A 16,385-nucleotide genomic window follows, 5' to 3' on the forward strand; every position below is an offset into this window, starting at 1 on the left:
TGCAATGTAGTTTTTCTACTCGAGTGTCTCGACCGATGCAATGCATCTGCAACGCGCAACATGCATTTGTTTTCATTTGACCAGCGCACGTGCGCTTGTTTACAATTTCATTTCACACGACCTGCTATCGTGGATTGGATATATCACATTGACTTATGAGACCTGTGACTCAACTACGAAACTCCTTGGGTTGGTAGGTCGGAAGGTCGGTCGGTCAGCGTTTTTCGGCATGTCAGTCGGTCGGTCGGTCGGTCGGTCGGCGTTTTTCCGGTTACCAATAATCTGAGGTGTACGGTCCTGTTCTTGCGATGGATTATGACAAGGATAAGACGAGGAAGAATGTCTAAATACATTGCATTACTCAATATTTTGGAATAAAAAATACGCAGACGGCTTAATTTTCGGACCTGACAGTTTTGACAAATCGAGTGCTGTGGCACTCTATCAAAGCTCAAGCTTGCTAGCAAATATAGCCTGCTACAAAACGGCATTATATACATAAACGGCATTATATACATAAATGTATCATGTGCCATAGGTCGTATTCCGTGCCAATTATCATTATTATAATGTAGGCTATTCAATCTACATTTTTCAATCGGATATATACCTTTCATACCGTTACAAATTATAGTGTATATAATTGGTCTTGAGCAAGAAAAGGTTTTATAATCCTACGTTCGTCTCAGAGTTAGTGTTTCCTGTTTTGATCGAAAACAGCCCTTGACGGGCCCAAGACAAGTTCTCCCAAAATGGTGGGAAGCTTAAATTTTTTCACCTGTTTTGCGTTGATGAGTGAGAAATCTTGACCATACAAATTGGAGCAAGGTATGAAGAAATGAAATATGAAATGTCACACGCCTTCAGAGTCTTAAGAAGTCTTCTGTATATATCTTTCACCGTTTTCAGCAACGTGACATTATGGACATTATGATATTTATCATAATATTTCTTGGCAATCTGCCACATATCTTGGCAATCCTCCAAAATGGATTCTCAAGCAGCCTTCGATCCACCGTGTGTCGTCGTCTGCAAATTACTTTTATTTCTATTTTGGGAAACTGTTTCCATGGAGACGCGCACTCTTATTCCCCAGCCACGGTGACGACGTCAGAAGAGACGGAGCTATGCCCTCTGCTGAAGGTGAAGTAGCCCGGATGTTGTCGATATCGGGGACGCATACAAATCAGTTCTCGTTGCGGAATTTGCCAATTTCCTCAAAAAATCATGTAGGACATCTTGTCAGGTTAAATGATTTGACCAATCAAAACACCTGCACGTGATCATGGTCGTGCCACTGACGGTCTGTGCCGAACAAGCATGATAGCTCTATTATGATTGGTCAAAACCTGTCAGGAAATCCCTTTGAATAGGCCTATCGGAACATTATCAAAGTTGCATCCTATAGACAGTAGGGGGCCTTTAAACTAGAGCTGAAATTAGCATTCTATTCTCCCGGAACCAGAAAAGGCGACGTCCGGTTTCCAAGTTAGGACGCCTCGTCAAGTCCTGGGAGACTGACTCACGTACAAGGCCACCATCCGTACATCAAACATGTCCGATGGCGTTCGTACGTCTTCGACCATCCTGCTTTCTAATTTTAACCCCAACAGGTAAAATCCCCGCAGACAGTAACGTAAGAAATGCATTTCTTTCTGTTGCTTTTCCATTCATACTTGATGACGTTGGTATACATGTATATCAAAAGGGGATGCCAATGTTTGTGAGGCCTATGACGGCGTTATCTGTAGAATATTTAAGAACTTTCGAAATCGGCGGATGATATCGCTCACCACTTGAGGAAAATTAAAAGGAATGATAATATTGCACAATGGTGTTTGAAAGAGTTTGCCCACTCACCCTGTACACTCATAGAAATAACGTTTTTTTCGCTTGAACGATAGATGAATCTATTCAGTTCTTCGTGGGTTTGTAACCTTTGGCTAAAAACATTATGAAGAGCTTTTGCGTGGTTTCAAACTGCTGGTTGTATTAGTAGGCTTCAACAGACCTGTGGGGCATAATGCGCAGATACTCTTTATGAACTGTCTTGAACGTTCCCCTGTTGAGACTGCACTGGTAACTGGAAGCACTTCCAAGTCAAGGCCATATTCCATTTCAGCTCAATGTGCATTTCTACTCTGACTGATTCACACACTAGAGGTGTTTAGCATGGGTGCAATCAATCAAGCGAGAGTGTTGTTGTGTCATTCAAGTCTACAGATTACCAGGAATAGGTAAAAGCGCAGAAAAAAACAGGCTAGACGATAAAATGCATGTTTTCCTTCAACTCTTTGGACCCGTGTATTGCGTGGTGATATATGACTACTTTTTATGACTGGCATGCTGTGTGGTGCGAAACACTTTCCTTACACAGCTGCCGGTCCCGCCAAAATCAGTGCGACTTTGGGCAAACTTTAAGACGTTGTTCTTGATTAGAACTTCCGAAATTTTGAAAGTCATCATCTCATTTATGATTCGAAGCCAATTGCCCGGCATTCACGCATAGCCTCGGCCAAATCACTGCTGGTGAGAAGCATTACCATCTGTTATTTTATCAGTTCAGTTCGACCTGAATGGGATGTGGGGTTGCTTTTGAAGTTCAGATCAACATTGCCCACGCAATATCTGGTAGATGTGTATGTTGAAAATCGGATATATCCGTATACGTTGCATTCGTATACCTTGCTTTCAAGTCTCTGACGTCAACACTTCTTGGAGAATGCTAAGTAGGCGATTTACATTCGCAGCAATCTTGGCCAGCAATTACACCTTCTTCCTTTCCTTGCCTATATACCTGGGCTTACAGCAACAGTTCATATAGTTCACTCGCCCATGCTCTGTGCGAGCTCATTGTCTAGGCATGATAGATTTGTAAAAAAAAGAGCATTTAGGATGAGCTACAAAAAGAATTCTATTAGTGTCAGCAGTATATAATATCCCGTTATTGTGAGTTCAAATCGTTCTCTTGGCGCTGCAAAACTAACACAAAACAGGATAGGATCGTGGACAGTATTGGATTTTGGACCAGGATACAGCTATTGACCTCATAAATTTGACTTATAATTATGCCCAATTTTTATGTACAAGAATTCAAGAGAGAAACGCCGAAATTCACAAACTGTTTCATGGCCAATGTCAATAATCATTACATGAACATGATTGAGGTCAGCAGAATTAAGGGTATAATGATTATCGACTGATTGTTATATAATTATGTACTACTGTACAATGTAACGATTAACCTTGTAGCCCAGTTTATCAAAATTGTTGGTAATATATCGGCTACTGCGTTTGTCGATAACAAGCTCTTAGTCCTGCTTCAGTCGGTTATCAATCCTTAAAAGTGCAAGGCGACTTGTTCCATTCTACGTTTAAAGCGTTGTCTTCTGTCTTGCAAATATTTCTCAAAAACTTTCAAATATCCGCTCTTCTCAAATCCTTATCGATCGGTTAAACATATCAAAACAGACTGGGCCCGGTTGATAGAAAGCATGTTAGCTTGGTACCGTTAGCTTATAATATCATGTTGACATGTTGTTTCATGTACATCAATGCACATGTAACAACATCAGCAAGATGAGTGAGCTTACATGCTTTCCACAGCCGGACCCTGACTATTTTGTGTTATTTTCTCCAGGCATACCAGACAGTAAAGGCACCCTCATTGTATTTTTGTCAGGCAGCGCGATATCCTTCGTCAAAATCTGAACCTTTAACAACCAAAAGCCGGGAAAAAAATCACTGTATGCCAAATATTTCAGTGCCATCCTTGGTTCCCGTACTGAATCTCAGTAAACACCGATTGTCGCGTTCCTCCTCTACAAATCTTATTTACCTAAAAAGATTTCTCGGCGATACTGCATTATCTCTATTAGCGCCCATTGACGTCATTCCCGCGTCCTCATCCGGCTGTGTCTGCCTACATCAAGCACTGAATCGATCACATTCATTGATTTTGATCCATCAGAATCTGTCGGACGGAATCAGTCGCCAATAACATTGTGGATTAGCGAGACACAGCATCATGCCAAAACTGGGAGTGGAGCAGATCCGCTATGGAGGTATGCCGAGAAGTGGCACCTTGACAACCAAGGTTTTTACATATAGATTTTTGCATATCAAGACTCATATCTCTAATTCAATGAAGCTGGCCGTTCTGTTGTCGCCCCAAACCGGCGCCAATTACACCCCATCTAGTTTCTTACCAATCTAAGACCGTGTCTTATATTCAAGTCAGGCCCTGACATCGCCTTTTCCCTATTTTTTTCTGTCTTTGATGATATCACATTGACCTTGTAAGGTTTCAAGTTATACTGAAACAGCGATATTACGTAACTATTTTTTACTGATTGGAAGAAGACGAAAATGGAAACGATATTTTTAGAAAGAATCCATTGATACATTGCCCACGCCCACGTTAGCGGCGATGACGATACAGACACGCTGAATTTGTCCTTTTCCGATTGAATGTACACTCCGGATGTAGTTGGCCGGCCTCGTCCCTCCCTCGAACATGAATGAGGTTGAATCATATGGTGACGAATTGACTATCTTGGGAGTTTGAATGCTTCTTTCATTGATGTGTGATGTAATTAGGTAGCACCTTACTCACACATTATCTGACGACGTCAACAAATAATGTGTGGGTGGTTGCTGAGAAGAGTAAACACAATGTTTATTTTGATGGGTCAGAGAAGATATGGATGATAGAAAAAGAAAAATTCAATGAAAATATGACGATTTTCGCAACAAATAAATATAAATACGTTACGTCTTTGTATGAAATAAGCAGCTGAGAACCATATAATAAGCGCAATAATTGAAGTCACTGAAGGCATTTAGCAGGGTCTTCTTCACAGATATTTTAGTACCTTTCAGTATGTTTCTTCAAACGAAGAAGCAGGAGGATTTAATATTATGGACGGAGCTCAGAAAATGTTGATGTAGGTAACCGTATAATGCATTGACTTCGATCCTACGTTCTATTTATCGAACTCTCGATCAATTGTTATTGAACAATTTGAAGGCTGGCCAGCAAGGGTTTACTTTTATATTGACCTTGTGAACCCCATCGATTTATTTTACCCATCCAGACTATGCAAGAAGTCTTACTGATACTCATCGCCTTTTCTCAGACCTTCAGTTCTGTTGTCACAAAACATGTCAAGTATAAAATCCTCTTTATACTGAATTTCCCTCTGGTATTGTACAGTTAGCAGATCTTTTGAGACGAGTGTCACAATCTGAGGACAACGGGTATTCATTGTGAATATGGGTTCAGACCATACACCTTTCCAGAAATGGGGCGCTGAGTGTCCGAAATAGTGATGTCATAAGGGGAAACTAGGTCTTATGGTGGAGGGACAAAGGAGATAGTCATGCTTGACCAACACACTTGAATGCCTTTAATGACGGACAAGGGGGGAAAAGTTAGTTTCAATGCAAGCCACCAATTTCGGGACGCATGTACAGGTCAACCACAAGACCTCATGGTTGGTTATTACAAAATATCTGGCGACTGGCACGAAATCATTCTAGGTTAAACGGATACGAGTAATTTTAGTATGATAAGGCTGGTTAGAAACCGCCGTGATATTCGAAATAAAAAACAAAATAGGCGCGTGATTTAGTCCAAACTTCTTACAGCTGGGGACACTACATAACTCCACTTTCCGAGAGTTGGTAAACTAAAGTACTATCCCCGTGATCACACTCAAGCGCCTGTGGACAGTCTATACCATGAACCGCTTTTGAGGACAGGCGTCCGATATGAATCGATTCAAATATTATTTAATTCTTCAGCCAAAAAAAATCGAAATCCTGCATCATACATTGTATGCACAAAATGTATGACAGTCTGTGATATGTTTTATTTATCGTGCACCAGGACGCGTCGGGAACCCAGTGCGCAACAAATTTGGTCGGGATGGGTGCTTAACCGGACTAACCTATGATCCTCTTCGTGTCTACTTATAATAAATGGCATTTGATTCTATAAGCATATATCTGATCATTGATAAATTCGGTATATCATTTATATATTTTCGATACGAAATTCCCGTTCTGATATTCAGTCTACGATGTGTCATGAGGAAGATGTGCTCATTCATTGGAAGAATAACCGCAGTTGAATCTCCTCTTTAGGCTCCTTGTGAAATAATTGCGAGTCTGGGTTCGACTAACTCACACGCAGTGCTTGAGATTGATAAAGTTTCCATCTTTTGACAGATAGGTGAACAAATGCAGAGACGATTCAATCGACAAAAGTATACCGTGAAATAATGCGGACAAAGTCACAACCGGATCAGACTTCAAAACCCGACACTGGGAAGACCAAGCCGTCATTATATGAGAACAAAAGTCACAACCTATCAAATAAGTGCGTGGAATCAGGGCAACTTATCAGTTATGTTGTGGACAAGCTGATGATATCGCAATCGGACACTGGGAAGACCAAGCGGCAAAAGAATGAAATAGAAGTCACAACCTTTCAAATATGTGTGTAATCACAACCGGGTCAATCTAAATCCTGATGATGTCACAATCAGACACTGGGAAGACCAAGCCGTAGATGAATGAATTGAAGTCTCTGCCCATAAAATATGTAGCCTACATGTGTGAAGTCACGAACGGAAACTTGATTTGGACAAATCAACGACTGAAATAACGTCCAGCTTGTGTATGTCAGAGAGAAGTTAGCTCAATCCAAGGAAAAGGTCAGGGCCTTTCACAAAAGTCATCCCTAGCAGATATACAACATAGGGCCACGGTATATATATATCAATCCGTTGGACATTTGAGTTTGGGAATGTTCCAATGATCATATGTCAAATAACTATAAAATCAATCACCAGTCTGATTAAACAGACCTGGATGATGTCAACAATTGAATCCTCAACTAATTGAATGGTTTTGATTATGGGATCCTCAACAATACATTCATGGTGTAGACAATTCCACGTTTAAACAGCCATTATCAGTCGTGGCTACGAAAATGTATTGACTCAGCCGTTGAGTCACCACTCACGACACGGAATAATGTAAATTGAACAGCTGTTTCTTTCTGCTCTGGAGACAGGTGGAAATACACTGGTTGTGATGAATAATGTATGCTTTCAATTGACAGATTTACTTTCTGGCTGATTTGCGCATGATGAATGCAATGATGTGTGCTCTACATATAGGATGACAGGGCATCTCAACAACACCATGGCTGAAAAGTGGGAAGATAGAACTGATGCCACCGTGGTAGATAATGCCCTCAACATAGCAGTATCGGTAGTCACTGCCAGTACTCAGTTGGGGTTGCGACAAGTTTAGAGGCCACGGAGGGCCAACAGCTTCCCCTTTCCAAGATGTTGATCAATTGCTAAGAGAGTCAAGGAGATGACTGGGTACCCACACTATGACCAGTCACATCTCAGAACCCGCACACGCCCGCCATTAACAGGCAATAAAGTAATTCTTACAAAAAGTAAATAATTTATTGTTTAATTGCAATTTGTCATGAAATACACGCAAGCACCATTTCAATCTCACATCGTGTGGTAGCGGTCTATTGCAAAATTCAGATCCAAACATGGGCTATCCATGACAGGCACAGCTAGTCTACATGTCTACGATACTTGTACCACAAGTTATAAATAAAATCATATCAATCATCTTTGTGCACAAATCATGATTTTAAGGCTCGGATAAATACAGCAGGTATCAAAAGTGAGCTCATGTCATAATGAATACATTTCATCAAAACAAAAGTACAAAAATATGCACTTAAAACATGCAATCTGATTAAGTTAGGAAGCCACCTACATACTTTCCTAATAGACTTCAACATGCTTGTAGTAAAATAATCTCAATTCGTCCCAAAATACTAAACTCAGTATAGAATGAGGCGCCAAACGAATCAGTGATGCTGCCCATCCTTTGTAAAATCCAAACAGGCCTTCCTTCCTGAAGATTTTTTGAAAACAGTCAAAAAGATTCCGATAGAGCACTCCGCGTCCTTTGGCATCGACTTCTTGATTGTAAAGACGCGTCGTTACAACATCTGGAGGGGTCATGACAGCAACCACAGCAAATCCACCAAGTACACTTGCTATAAACGCATTCATTGTGCTGTCCTTCTTGAACACCTTAAAGGAAATAATTTAATGATGGATTGATGGCAAAAAGAAGTGGGCCTACTATCCTCCATGATGAAGACTGTGAAGTTCTCACATCTTCTTTTTCAATTATTAGTGTGACACCACAAGCTTTTAAAGAAATCGAAATTTTGGAATCAAAATGGCTGACCCCTACCCTAGATGAAAATCATCTCTCACAGCATCAAGCAACTTTGAAATGATCCTTAAGTCAAGAAGGTCTGTCATTAAATCCCCAAAGAGGAGGTAAATCGTTCAAATGCATGAATCAATTTAGACAATTACCTCTTTAGTCTCCATCCAATGTTTTATATATGAGAATGTTGACAACTGCATGGCAGATCCAATCATCACCCGGGTTACAGCTGCATCAACTCCTCTCCATAGGCCCTTCACTCCTTCCTTCTTGTAAATTTTCCTGAAGCCCAGTGACATGGTTGAGTGCTGATGCTGATGACCAACAGCAATCTCGGAATGTGTCGTTCGGTTTTGGAGATGGGTTTTTACCTGCAATCAAATACTTTTGTCTCATTTTTTTAAAGGAGTGTAAAGATTAAGTCTGGGGCTATTCTGTACTTTGAAATCACACTTCACTTCTTGGCACTAAATCTTCCAAGAACTTGTCTGAAGATAGAATTCTTTGTCAGAAATGATATGAGTAACATGATACTGATCATCATCATCATAGATAGAATCTTGATTCAGTGAAATTTTTTATTCTACTTTCAGTAATCAGAAGAGTTGCATTCACCTACCAGATAGAATGGGCTTCCAAATGCAGCACCAACACATCCAGATACAGCACCAGCAACAACCATTCGAGGAAAACTTGGAGTGCCATTTGCATCTTTTGTGAATCCTCTGTTCGTCAGAACTTGGAACGTTCCAAGCCGTAAACTGTTCATTACTAACTGGTAGTATAAGGCAGGCACGAGCCCTCTTTGTAAGGCTGTAACACCATCACATTTTGCTATTACATAGAATGCATGGAATACATTTCTGTAGTGTTTAGTGTACATGCCCCTGGCAAGAAGTTCACCCTGGATTTGCATCCTTGTTTTTACGACCTCCAGAGGGTTGGTGAAGAAGCCCGCTCCACAAGCGGCCATTCCACCTAAAACAAATTCTACGCAATTGTTAGGCATCTCTGGGTCAACATCAATACATACATGGGGTTGCTTTTAGCTGTCAGAGTAATCTGAGGCTCTATGCAGTAAATTTAGATCAGGTATTTTCATAGTTTTTGTACAAAAATATTTCGTTGTTATCGTCGTTTCTGCGACGGCCGCTTGTCCATCACCATTGCAGCTTCATACATTGATCTAAAACCAAAAAACTCCGCTATTCGATTTTATTGATAAAATTAATCAAGCGAATTAATTGATTGTTTGGTATGAGTATTATTTAAGACAACCTAAATGAGATATGTTTGATATTTTGATACCAACAAATCTGCTCAGCTTGCCAAAAACAGATTTTTACTGGCGTCCACTGTTTTCGAATTGGTGGTTGTCATCAAGATGGCGGCGCCTTCGGACGACGATCGCCAATTTTCATCAGATCTTTATGCCCGTTTACAAGTTTCCAAAGAGGTGAATCAAATCGGAATGTCCTAAAAACAGACGTTTAATGGCTAAATAATTCGTGTTTCGTATTTCACGAAAAACGCTGTTTGCAGTTCAAAGTTATGAGCTTTCAAACCAAGCTTACGTAATTTTGCATGTTTTCGTAATGCATTGCGTGCATGCATGCCGGGTTGCATGAGTGCATGCAGTACACCATATATATGTATACTGCACACCAGTCTGACCGTTGGGAGTTGGTCAGGGGCTAACAACAAACGATGCTGTATATTTGGGCCGTGTCAAAAGCCAACAAGATCATTTTTTCAGGTGGAAATGTCACTTAAACTGGTCTCAACCTAAACAAACTTTGCCGATCCCCACCATCTAGACTATTGTAATACAACACTACAGTCCCGGGTATGCCGATGGTATGGTTTGCGCATAACTGACAAATCCGCTAACAGAGCCAGCAAATGACGTAAATCGGGTGTGCAACGTCATTTGCTGGCTCTGTTAGCTGATTGGTCAGTTCTGCGCAAAGCCGTGCGCAGCATTCCATCGTCATATCCGGGACGGAAGTTCTTAAGTGTCGTATATCATAGTTGGTTAAAAGAAGTTACAGTAATATATGAATTATAAGCAATACATCGATTTCAGGCCACCCCTGAAGAAATAAACAATGCATTTCGACGACTCAGCAAGATCTACCATCCAGACAAACACTCAATTGATCCGCAGAGGAAGGAGCAAGCAGAGATGATGTTCAACAAGATAAAATACTCTCATGAAGGTAATTTTACAACAATATCTTGCATATATTCCAGTAAGAGGGGTCATTCAAATATCGATCACAGGGCTAAATGTGATCCGTCACAGCAAAACCAGGCGCATGTCGCTCTGAGCTTGGCAGGTTGAGACGGATTGTTTGTTCATTTCTCTATTGTCTGCCTTTTGTGAAATATGAGCACATCAATTTCTCCCATTATCTTCTGGTGTCATTTAGGCTCATCTTCTGTGCGACATGCGCCTGGTTTTGGTGTGACGAGTCACAAATGTTGCTTTTGAAAGGTGCTGCATATCCCTGGATATTTGGGGAAAAGGAGAGATATATCGGCAATATTCCACATATAACTCAGCAAAATTTGTACAGAGATGGCTGCCAATCACAAAACCCCTAATGATGGTGGCTCCTCATTGCAGTTCTGATGGATCCCCACAAGAGAGCGATATATGACACGTTAGGATTGAAGGCTATCGAGACAGATGGATGGGAGGTAAGCACGTCAGGTGTTCAATTGAACTAGTTCAACTGCTAAAAAACGACTAAAGATACTGCATAATTATAATCTAGTAAACTGTTTTCTGGGTCTCGTTGGCAAAACTTTTGGGGTATATACTCTTTGCTCGACAACATACTCCGTAAGTGACTAAAATTTGCGGAGTGGCGTCCTGTGTGTAAAGCCGTTTCAGCTAGGGGAAGAATGTGGCTACATGTATATATATTTCAAAATTACAATTAAAATTCATGTTAATAATATACTTGCAGGTTGTCCCAAGGACGAAAACACCATCAGAGATTCGGGAAGAGTACGAACGTCTAGCTCAGGAAAGGGAGGAACGAAGGCTGAACCAGCGAACTAATCCGAGGGTCAGTCCCAGGGTTTTTAACCCAGATGAGAAAGAGTAGAACAACTCTCGAAGGACACCCTCTTTATTCAGTACACTTGTTTTGGTCCCAAATTGGTTGTTTCCATTCTTTTTGTCCACTCTAATCAGGACACCTCTCTTATAATGACACCAATGCCCAGTCTCATGGATGTCTGCAATAAAGAGGTTGTACTTTTACATTCCCTTTATGGGGAACATTGAGTTATGTCAAAGTGATGAATTGTTTTGGTGCAGATTCAAAATTAGGTGAGGGTGGAGACGAGAACAGTCAGATCATCTTTCAGTGGCCTTATCGTTTCCATTGACCATTCCAGGGGAACATCAATATTGGAATTGATGCTACAGATGTGTTTGATCGATATGAAGCTGATGATTATGGGTAAGGTTATGTGACTTATACAAATATGTGCATGGTCATGCTCTTGATTGTTTATAACAGCAGTGCATTAGAGGGAGTATTTCTCTGGCCTATCACCCCATACATCCTTATCAACTCCAAACTTAAAGATAGTATGACATAGATTTCCCTCATTTTCCCCATAGATGCTACTTATGGGACCACTCCTTGTGCCCTGAGATCAGTCGAGTGGATTTTAAACAGAAAGTCTTATCAGTTTTTGCAAATCTAGGTTATTTTCACAATTTGCGAAAATGAAACTCCTGCAATAATTTGGCAGTTCACAGAATAGGAGTTGCCATTCAGGTTGTCTGAAAGGAAAAAAAATTGTGCTTTCAACATTTTGAATTTAAATGTGGTCCTGACTTGGATATACTGCTGACCAGATGAAGGAAGAATTTTACCTTCTTCCAGGTCAATGTTTCCCACAGTTGAAATCCGCAACATGTCGATAGCACAGTCAGTTGAGTGTCCATTGACTTCAAAAGATACCGCGACTCTTGGTGGTTCTCTACACACTCAGAATGGCACTGGCGGTGGTAGTATGTCGGCTGCTGTACGCCGGATCATCTCGGAGAAGAGTTGGGCGGAGGTAGGTCTTTTACATCCTCCCATAGCAGGCCTTTGTATCATTCTTAAAATACACTCAACCAAAGCCCTGCTGAAATTGGTCTGAATTGAATGACAAACTGAATTGACTAATTAAAAAACTTTCCATATTGATATTCCACCAGTATCTTTACTCTGATTCTTGCACTGTCCTAAATTGGACCTGAGCAAAAGACGGATGTTTCAACGTCGTTTCAAAGTCGTAGGCAATCAGCACGGCTTCAGAAAACAACTTCATTATTGCCGCCTTCTGCACAAGTTTGATCAGCAATGTACAGTTTATCAATGAGAAAACGTTTCGTAAAGGATGTGCAACCACGGCATTTTCACAGCCGACAAGAATGAACTTCTATTGAATATTTGTGTGCTTTGAAAAGATCTCTTTAATGTATACTTTCTTTTCTCTAATTGCAGTTAGAGGTCTCAGGAGGAAGCGGGCCAGCAGTTCATCTCAAAGGTTTTAGAACGTTACATAAAAGAATGTTTGGTACGATGGCAGGAATGTTGCAGTTTACACCACATGGGCTGAGACCAAGTCTGCAATCAAGTAAGATGTTGGTAATATTCAGCATCGTAGTCATTGAGTATTTTTGCTTTGTCTCAATTGATTCAGCTAGATCTTATCATAAACTGAAATGTTGTCTTTTACTCTTGTGTTATACCAGGTTGTGGCTATGGCCTTTTGGGCTCATGATCTAAAGGTTTTAAGTTCAACATAGTCTCTGAAGGATCATCTGTGTTTTATCTCTGTGTCCTTGGGCAAGACACCTAACTCAATATTGCTTTGTCCTTTAAATGAGACATCCACTTGGACAGTAGCTTGAATTAATCCTCTCCCTGGTCAAAGATAGAAGAACTCTTCCTGCTTGAAATAGGTTTTGTGGATGGCAATAGGCTGGTTGAGCTTGGAAGCCTCATTGTTTTTATAGGGTATTGTACTTTTCTTTCTACGTGTTCTATCATATAACCCTTGTTATATTTTGATCTGTTTCAGTGGTAGCTGTGACGTTAGATAAAAATTTTCAAGGTCGTTTGACGTGGAATGTTGGCCATCCTTCCTCTATGAATACATCTGTAGTCTGGGAAAATCCTAGTCATCGAGCCGTGTGTGCGGTTCAGGTAAGAATTGTAACTTTAAAGACTCCCACACCTATAAATAAGAGGCTAAGCATGATCAGGTCCATAGAGCAACTTCATTCGAAAACATTTACTATTCCCAACTTTAAACATCAATGATTAATCATGATATACTGGTAGTAATATATAATTTCTATCTCTAATTTAAGTTGGGTGTGCCAAGTAGTTTTATCTCATGTAGTTACTCCAAGAAATTCCTCGAGGAGGATGCAAGATTAAAAGTTGCGCTGAAGTAAGTAAAATTTTAATTGAATAGTCATGTGTACAGGGAGCTATAAGTCCCCTTATTTCGGAACAAGCAGGTCAAATTGTGATTGGTTTTATGTAAGGATTTGCTTTGGTATCAAAATACCCATGCCTAACTTGTGAAAGGATGGAATTATATACTGTGTTGGTGCTATTGAGCTGCTTCTGTCACACATAGGCCTATAATAAGGTACGACAGGCCATTTGTACATGCACCCCTTACCCAGTATATAGAAGGAAACATTGAGATAACAATTAATATATTTGCCTTTGCAGATTTGGAACCTTTGGTGCGATAGTAGAATATGGAGGAGAAAAAAAGATTACTCAATTTAGTGTACTGGGGGCTTCCCTTGTGATTGGGGTGCCCACGGGGGTGCTACTCAAAATCAAGTAAGAGTTTGTTATGATTTTTGAATTGGTTTTATGTGCTGCATTGTTCATGGCCCAAGAAAGATCAGTCTTGATGGCAGATCATTGTGAAATGCTCTGAAAACGAGTGGTTTAAATTGCTACAACCTGCAATTATAATCACTGATATGTGCGATAGAAAGATCTCGCATCTGCGGGTCTTGACGGTCATTTTATCCCCAATTAGCAATTGACAACATCTTTTCTTGTATTTTTAAAGATTTTCAAAGATGCGCATCAATCTGTAGAACAGGTCACACGTGATGTTGAAAATGTCCATTTTGATTCTTAGTTTTATCGACTATTTTCTCGTTTTTAGACTTAATCGAGGTAACCAAAGTTTCATGGTTCCTATCCATCTATCAGAGGAGATCAGTCCAAGTGCAATTTTATATGGGACCATTGTGCCATTAGCTGCATTCTACATCATTAAGAAATTAATCATTACTCCAATTTTGGATCAAGAAAAGGAGAGGTGAGACTCTTTGATAAGAAAAAAAGTTTGATCAGATATCTAACAGATGTAAACATCAGAAGTTGAGGCCAAAGGGTGTCTCATGATACTCATATGAGACAAATTTGGTCTCAAGAGAAAGAAGTGATGTTATGATAAATTTTACTTTGACACTTTTATCTTAGGCTAAAGGGTGTCTCATAATACTCACATGAGGCAAATTTGGTTTCATGAGAAGGAAGTAACACTTCGATAAACAAACTTACTTTTATGCTGCTGTTGTTAATTCAGGGACATTGAAAGGAAGAAAGAAATGAATGCTGAGATAATTCGAGAGCGACGGAAGGAAGCTGAGGCTGCTGTAAGTCCCTGTTTCTTTTTCACTGTAAATATTTGTTTTCAAAGGTGGCAAGTTGGTTGGATCTTTGACTTCGCCTCTACCAAGTTTAGCAATGACAATGGAATTTCAAACTAAAAATAGAAGATGCGTGTTTCCGTAATCATAGCCATACTAATTCTTTGGCATTGAAATGGAGTGGCGTGTATTCATAAAACTTGTGTCTTTTCGTTTTAGAGAGAACTCATGAAGGAAACCACTGACCGAATACGAACGACTGAGGAGCAGAAGAAAGGCTTAGTGGTGGTCAAGGCTATCTATGGAAAATTAGTCTCTTCTGATTCAAGGTAAAATTTGGTATAATTAATGTCAACCTTGGAGTCATTCTATTAGATACAAAGAATCAAGTGTTGGCAGTGACGTTAAATTGGTGCATGAGCAACCTTGCTCTACAGGGAAATGTACAGGATACACAAAAACTCAAATAAGACAAAATTTTCTCAACAGATGTTTTTGACGGATGTGATCATTCCCAGATGTTAAATAGTTTTTGAATCTGTTTTTTCAGCGATATAGATGATAGTCAATGTATAGATGTGACCGACCCCATCCAAGCTTGCGTAAATGGCTCAAAATTAGTCTTGCCTGCCGAACAATCAAAGAGTGGCTTGCCAGGATTTTACGATCCATGTTTAGGCGAGGAAAAGGTTCTATATATACGATACAAATTTAGGGAACAACTTCATCATGTGACTATAGGCGATATGGAAGAAATTAGGTGTCCATTAGCAAGTAAGTGCAGCAGAAAAGGTTGGCAAAACGATTAGAGCACAAGGCTCACGATCAGAAGGTTATTGATTCAATCAGTCTTAATAGGTTCCAGTCGAAAGCAGACCAGCATTCAGGATGGTATATTTCAGCTCCAATAATTATTGCCACCTCGCATGCTTTGAAATATGACTTTCGGGACCTTACATGTCTCTCTGTTTCCTATTTCAGGACACGTTATGACGAATGGCAGCGTGAGCTAGGACAATGTTATTCTTCTAGGAAATGAAAGGAGGCTCCCTTGAAATGCATTGCCTTTTGGACTGTACAACGAGTATTTGATACTTAGCTCTGTAGTTAAATGACAATGAATAAGCAACTGATAGTCCGTCTATACTATCAGCAGCAGTGTATAAAGGGCAATATTCATCTGCCTAACTTGACTACGTACAGTTCCATATTGTGAACAGAGGCTTGCTCAGATTTGAGTGACTCCAATACACAGCTTGTCCAAAAGATGGCATCACTCAAAAAGAAATGTATTTCGGAGAATTCCATGTTGATTTATTGTTTTGTGTTCTTCATCTTGAAGACAACGTCTTTCGACTCTTTGGTGTTTTATCTGGTGCATAGTTATAGGAAAGTT

General features: G+C 40.1%; 2 protein-coding genes across 2 annotated transcripts; one reads left to right on the top strand and one right to left on the bottom strand.

Annotated features, from left to right (window-relative positions):
- Positions 1 to 7,465: 7,465 nt before the first annotated feature.
- Positions 7,466 to 10,374, bottom strand: LOC135496458 (solute carrier family 25 member 35-like). Its single transcript, XM_064785771.1, has 3 exons — positions 8,903 to 10,374; positions 8,433 to 8,654; positions 7,466 to 8,138 (listed from the first exon to the last, which is right to left on the bottom strand). The coding sequence occupies exons 1-3, from the start codon at positions 9,290 to 9,292 to the stop codon at positions 7,824 to 7,826; spliced, it is 927 nt and encodes a 308-aa protein (XP_064641841.1). The 5' UTR covers positions 9,293 to 10,374; the 3' UTR covers positions 7,466 to 7,823.
- LOC135496457 (dnaJ homolog subfamily C member 11-like) lies at positions 9,662 to 16,382 on the top strand. The gene is made up of 15 exons (XM_064785770.1): positions 9,662 to 9,739; positions 10,370 to 10,502; positions 10,913 to 10,986; positions 11,259 to 11,360; positions 11,695 to 11,759; positions 12,192 to 12,369; positions 12,801 to 12,933; positions 13,381 to 13,505; positions 13,673 to 13,755; positions 14,046 to 14,162; positions 14,500 to 14,655; positions 14,926 to 14,995; positions 15,209 to 15,318; positions 15,540 to 15,763; positions 15,971 to 16,382. The coding sequence occupies exons 1-15, from the start codon at positions 9,668 to 9,670 to the stop codon at positions 16,000 to 16,002; spliced, it is 1,674 nt and encodes a 557-aa protein (XP_064641840.1). The 5' UTR covers positions 9,662 to 9,667; the 3' UTR covers positions 16,003 to 16,382.
- Positions 16,383 to 16,385: the final 3 nt, after the last annotated feature.

Source organism: Lineus longissimus, chromosome 12 (genome assembly GCF_910592395.1).
Source record: "Lineus longissimus chromosome 12, tnLinLong1.2, whole genome shotgun sequence".
NCBI lineage: Eukaryota > Metazoa > Nemertea > Pilidiophora > Heteronemertea > Lineidae > Lineus > Lineus longissimus.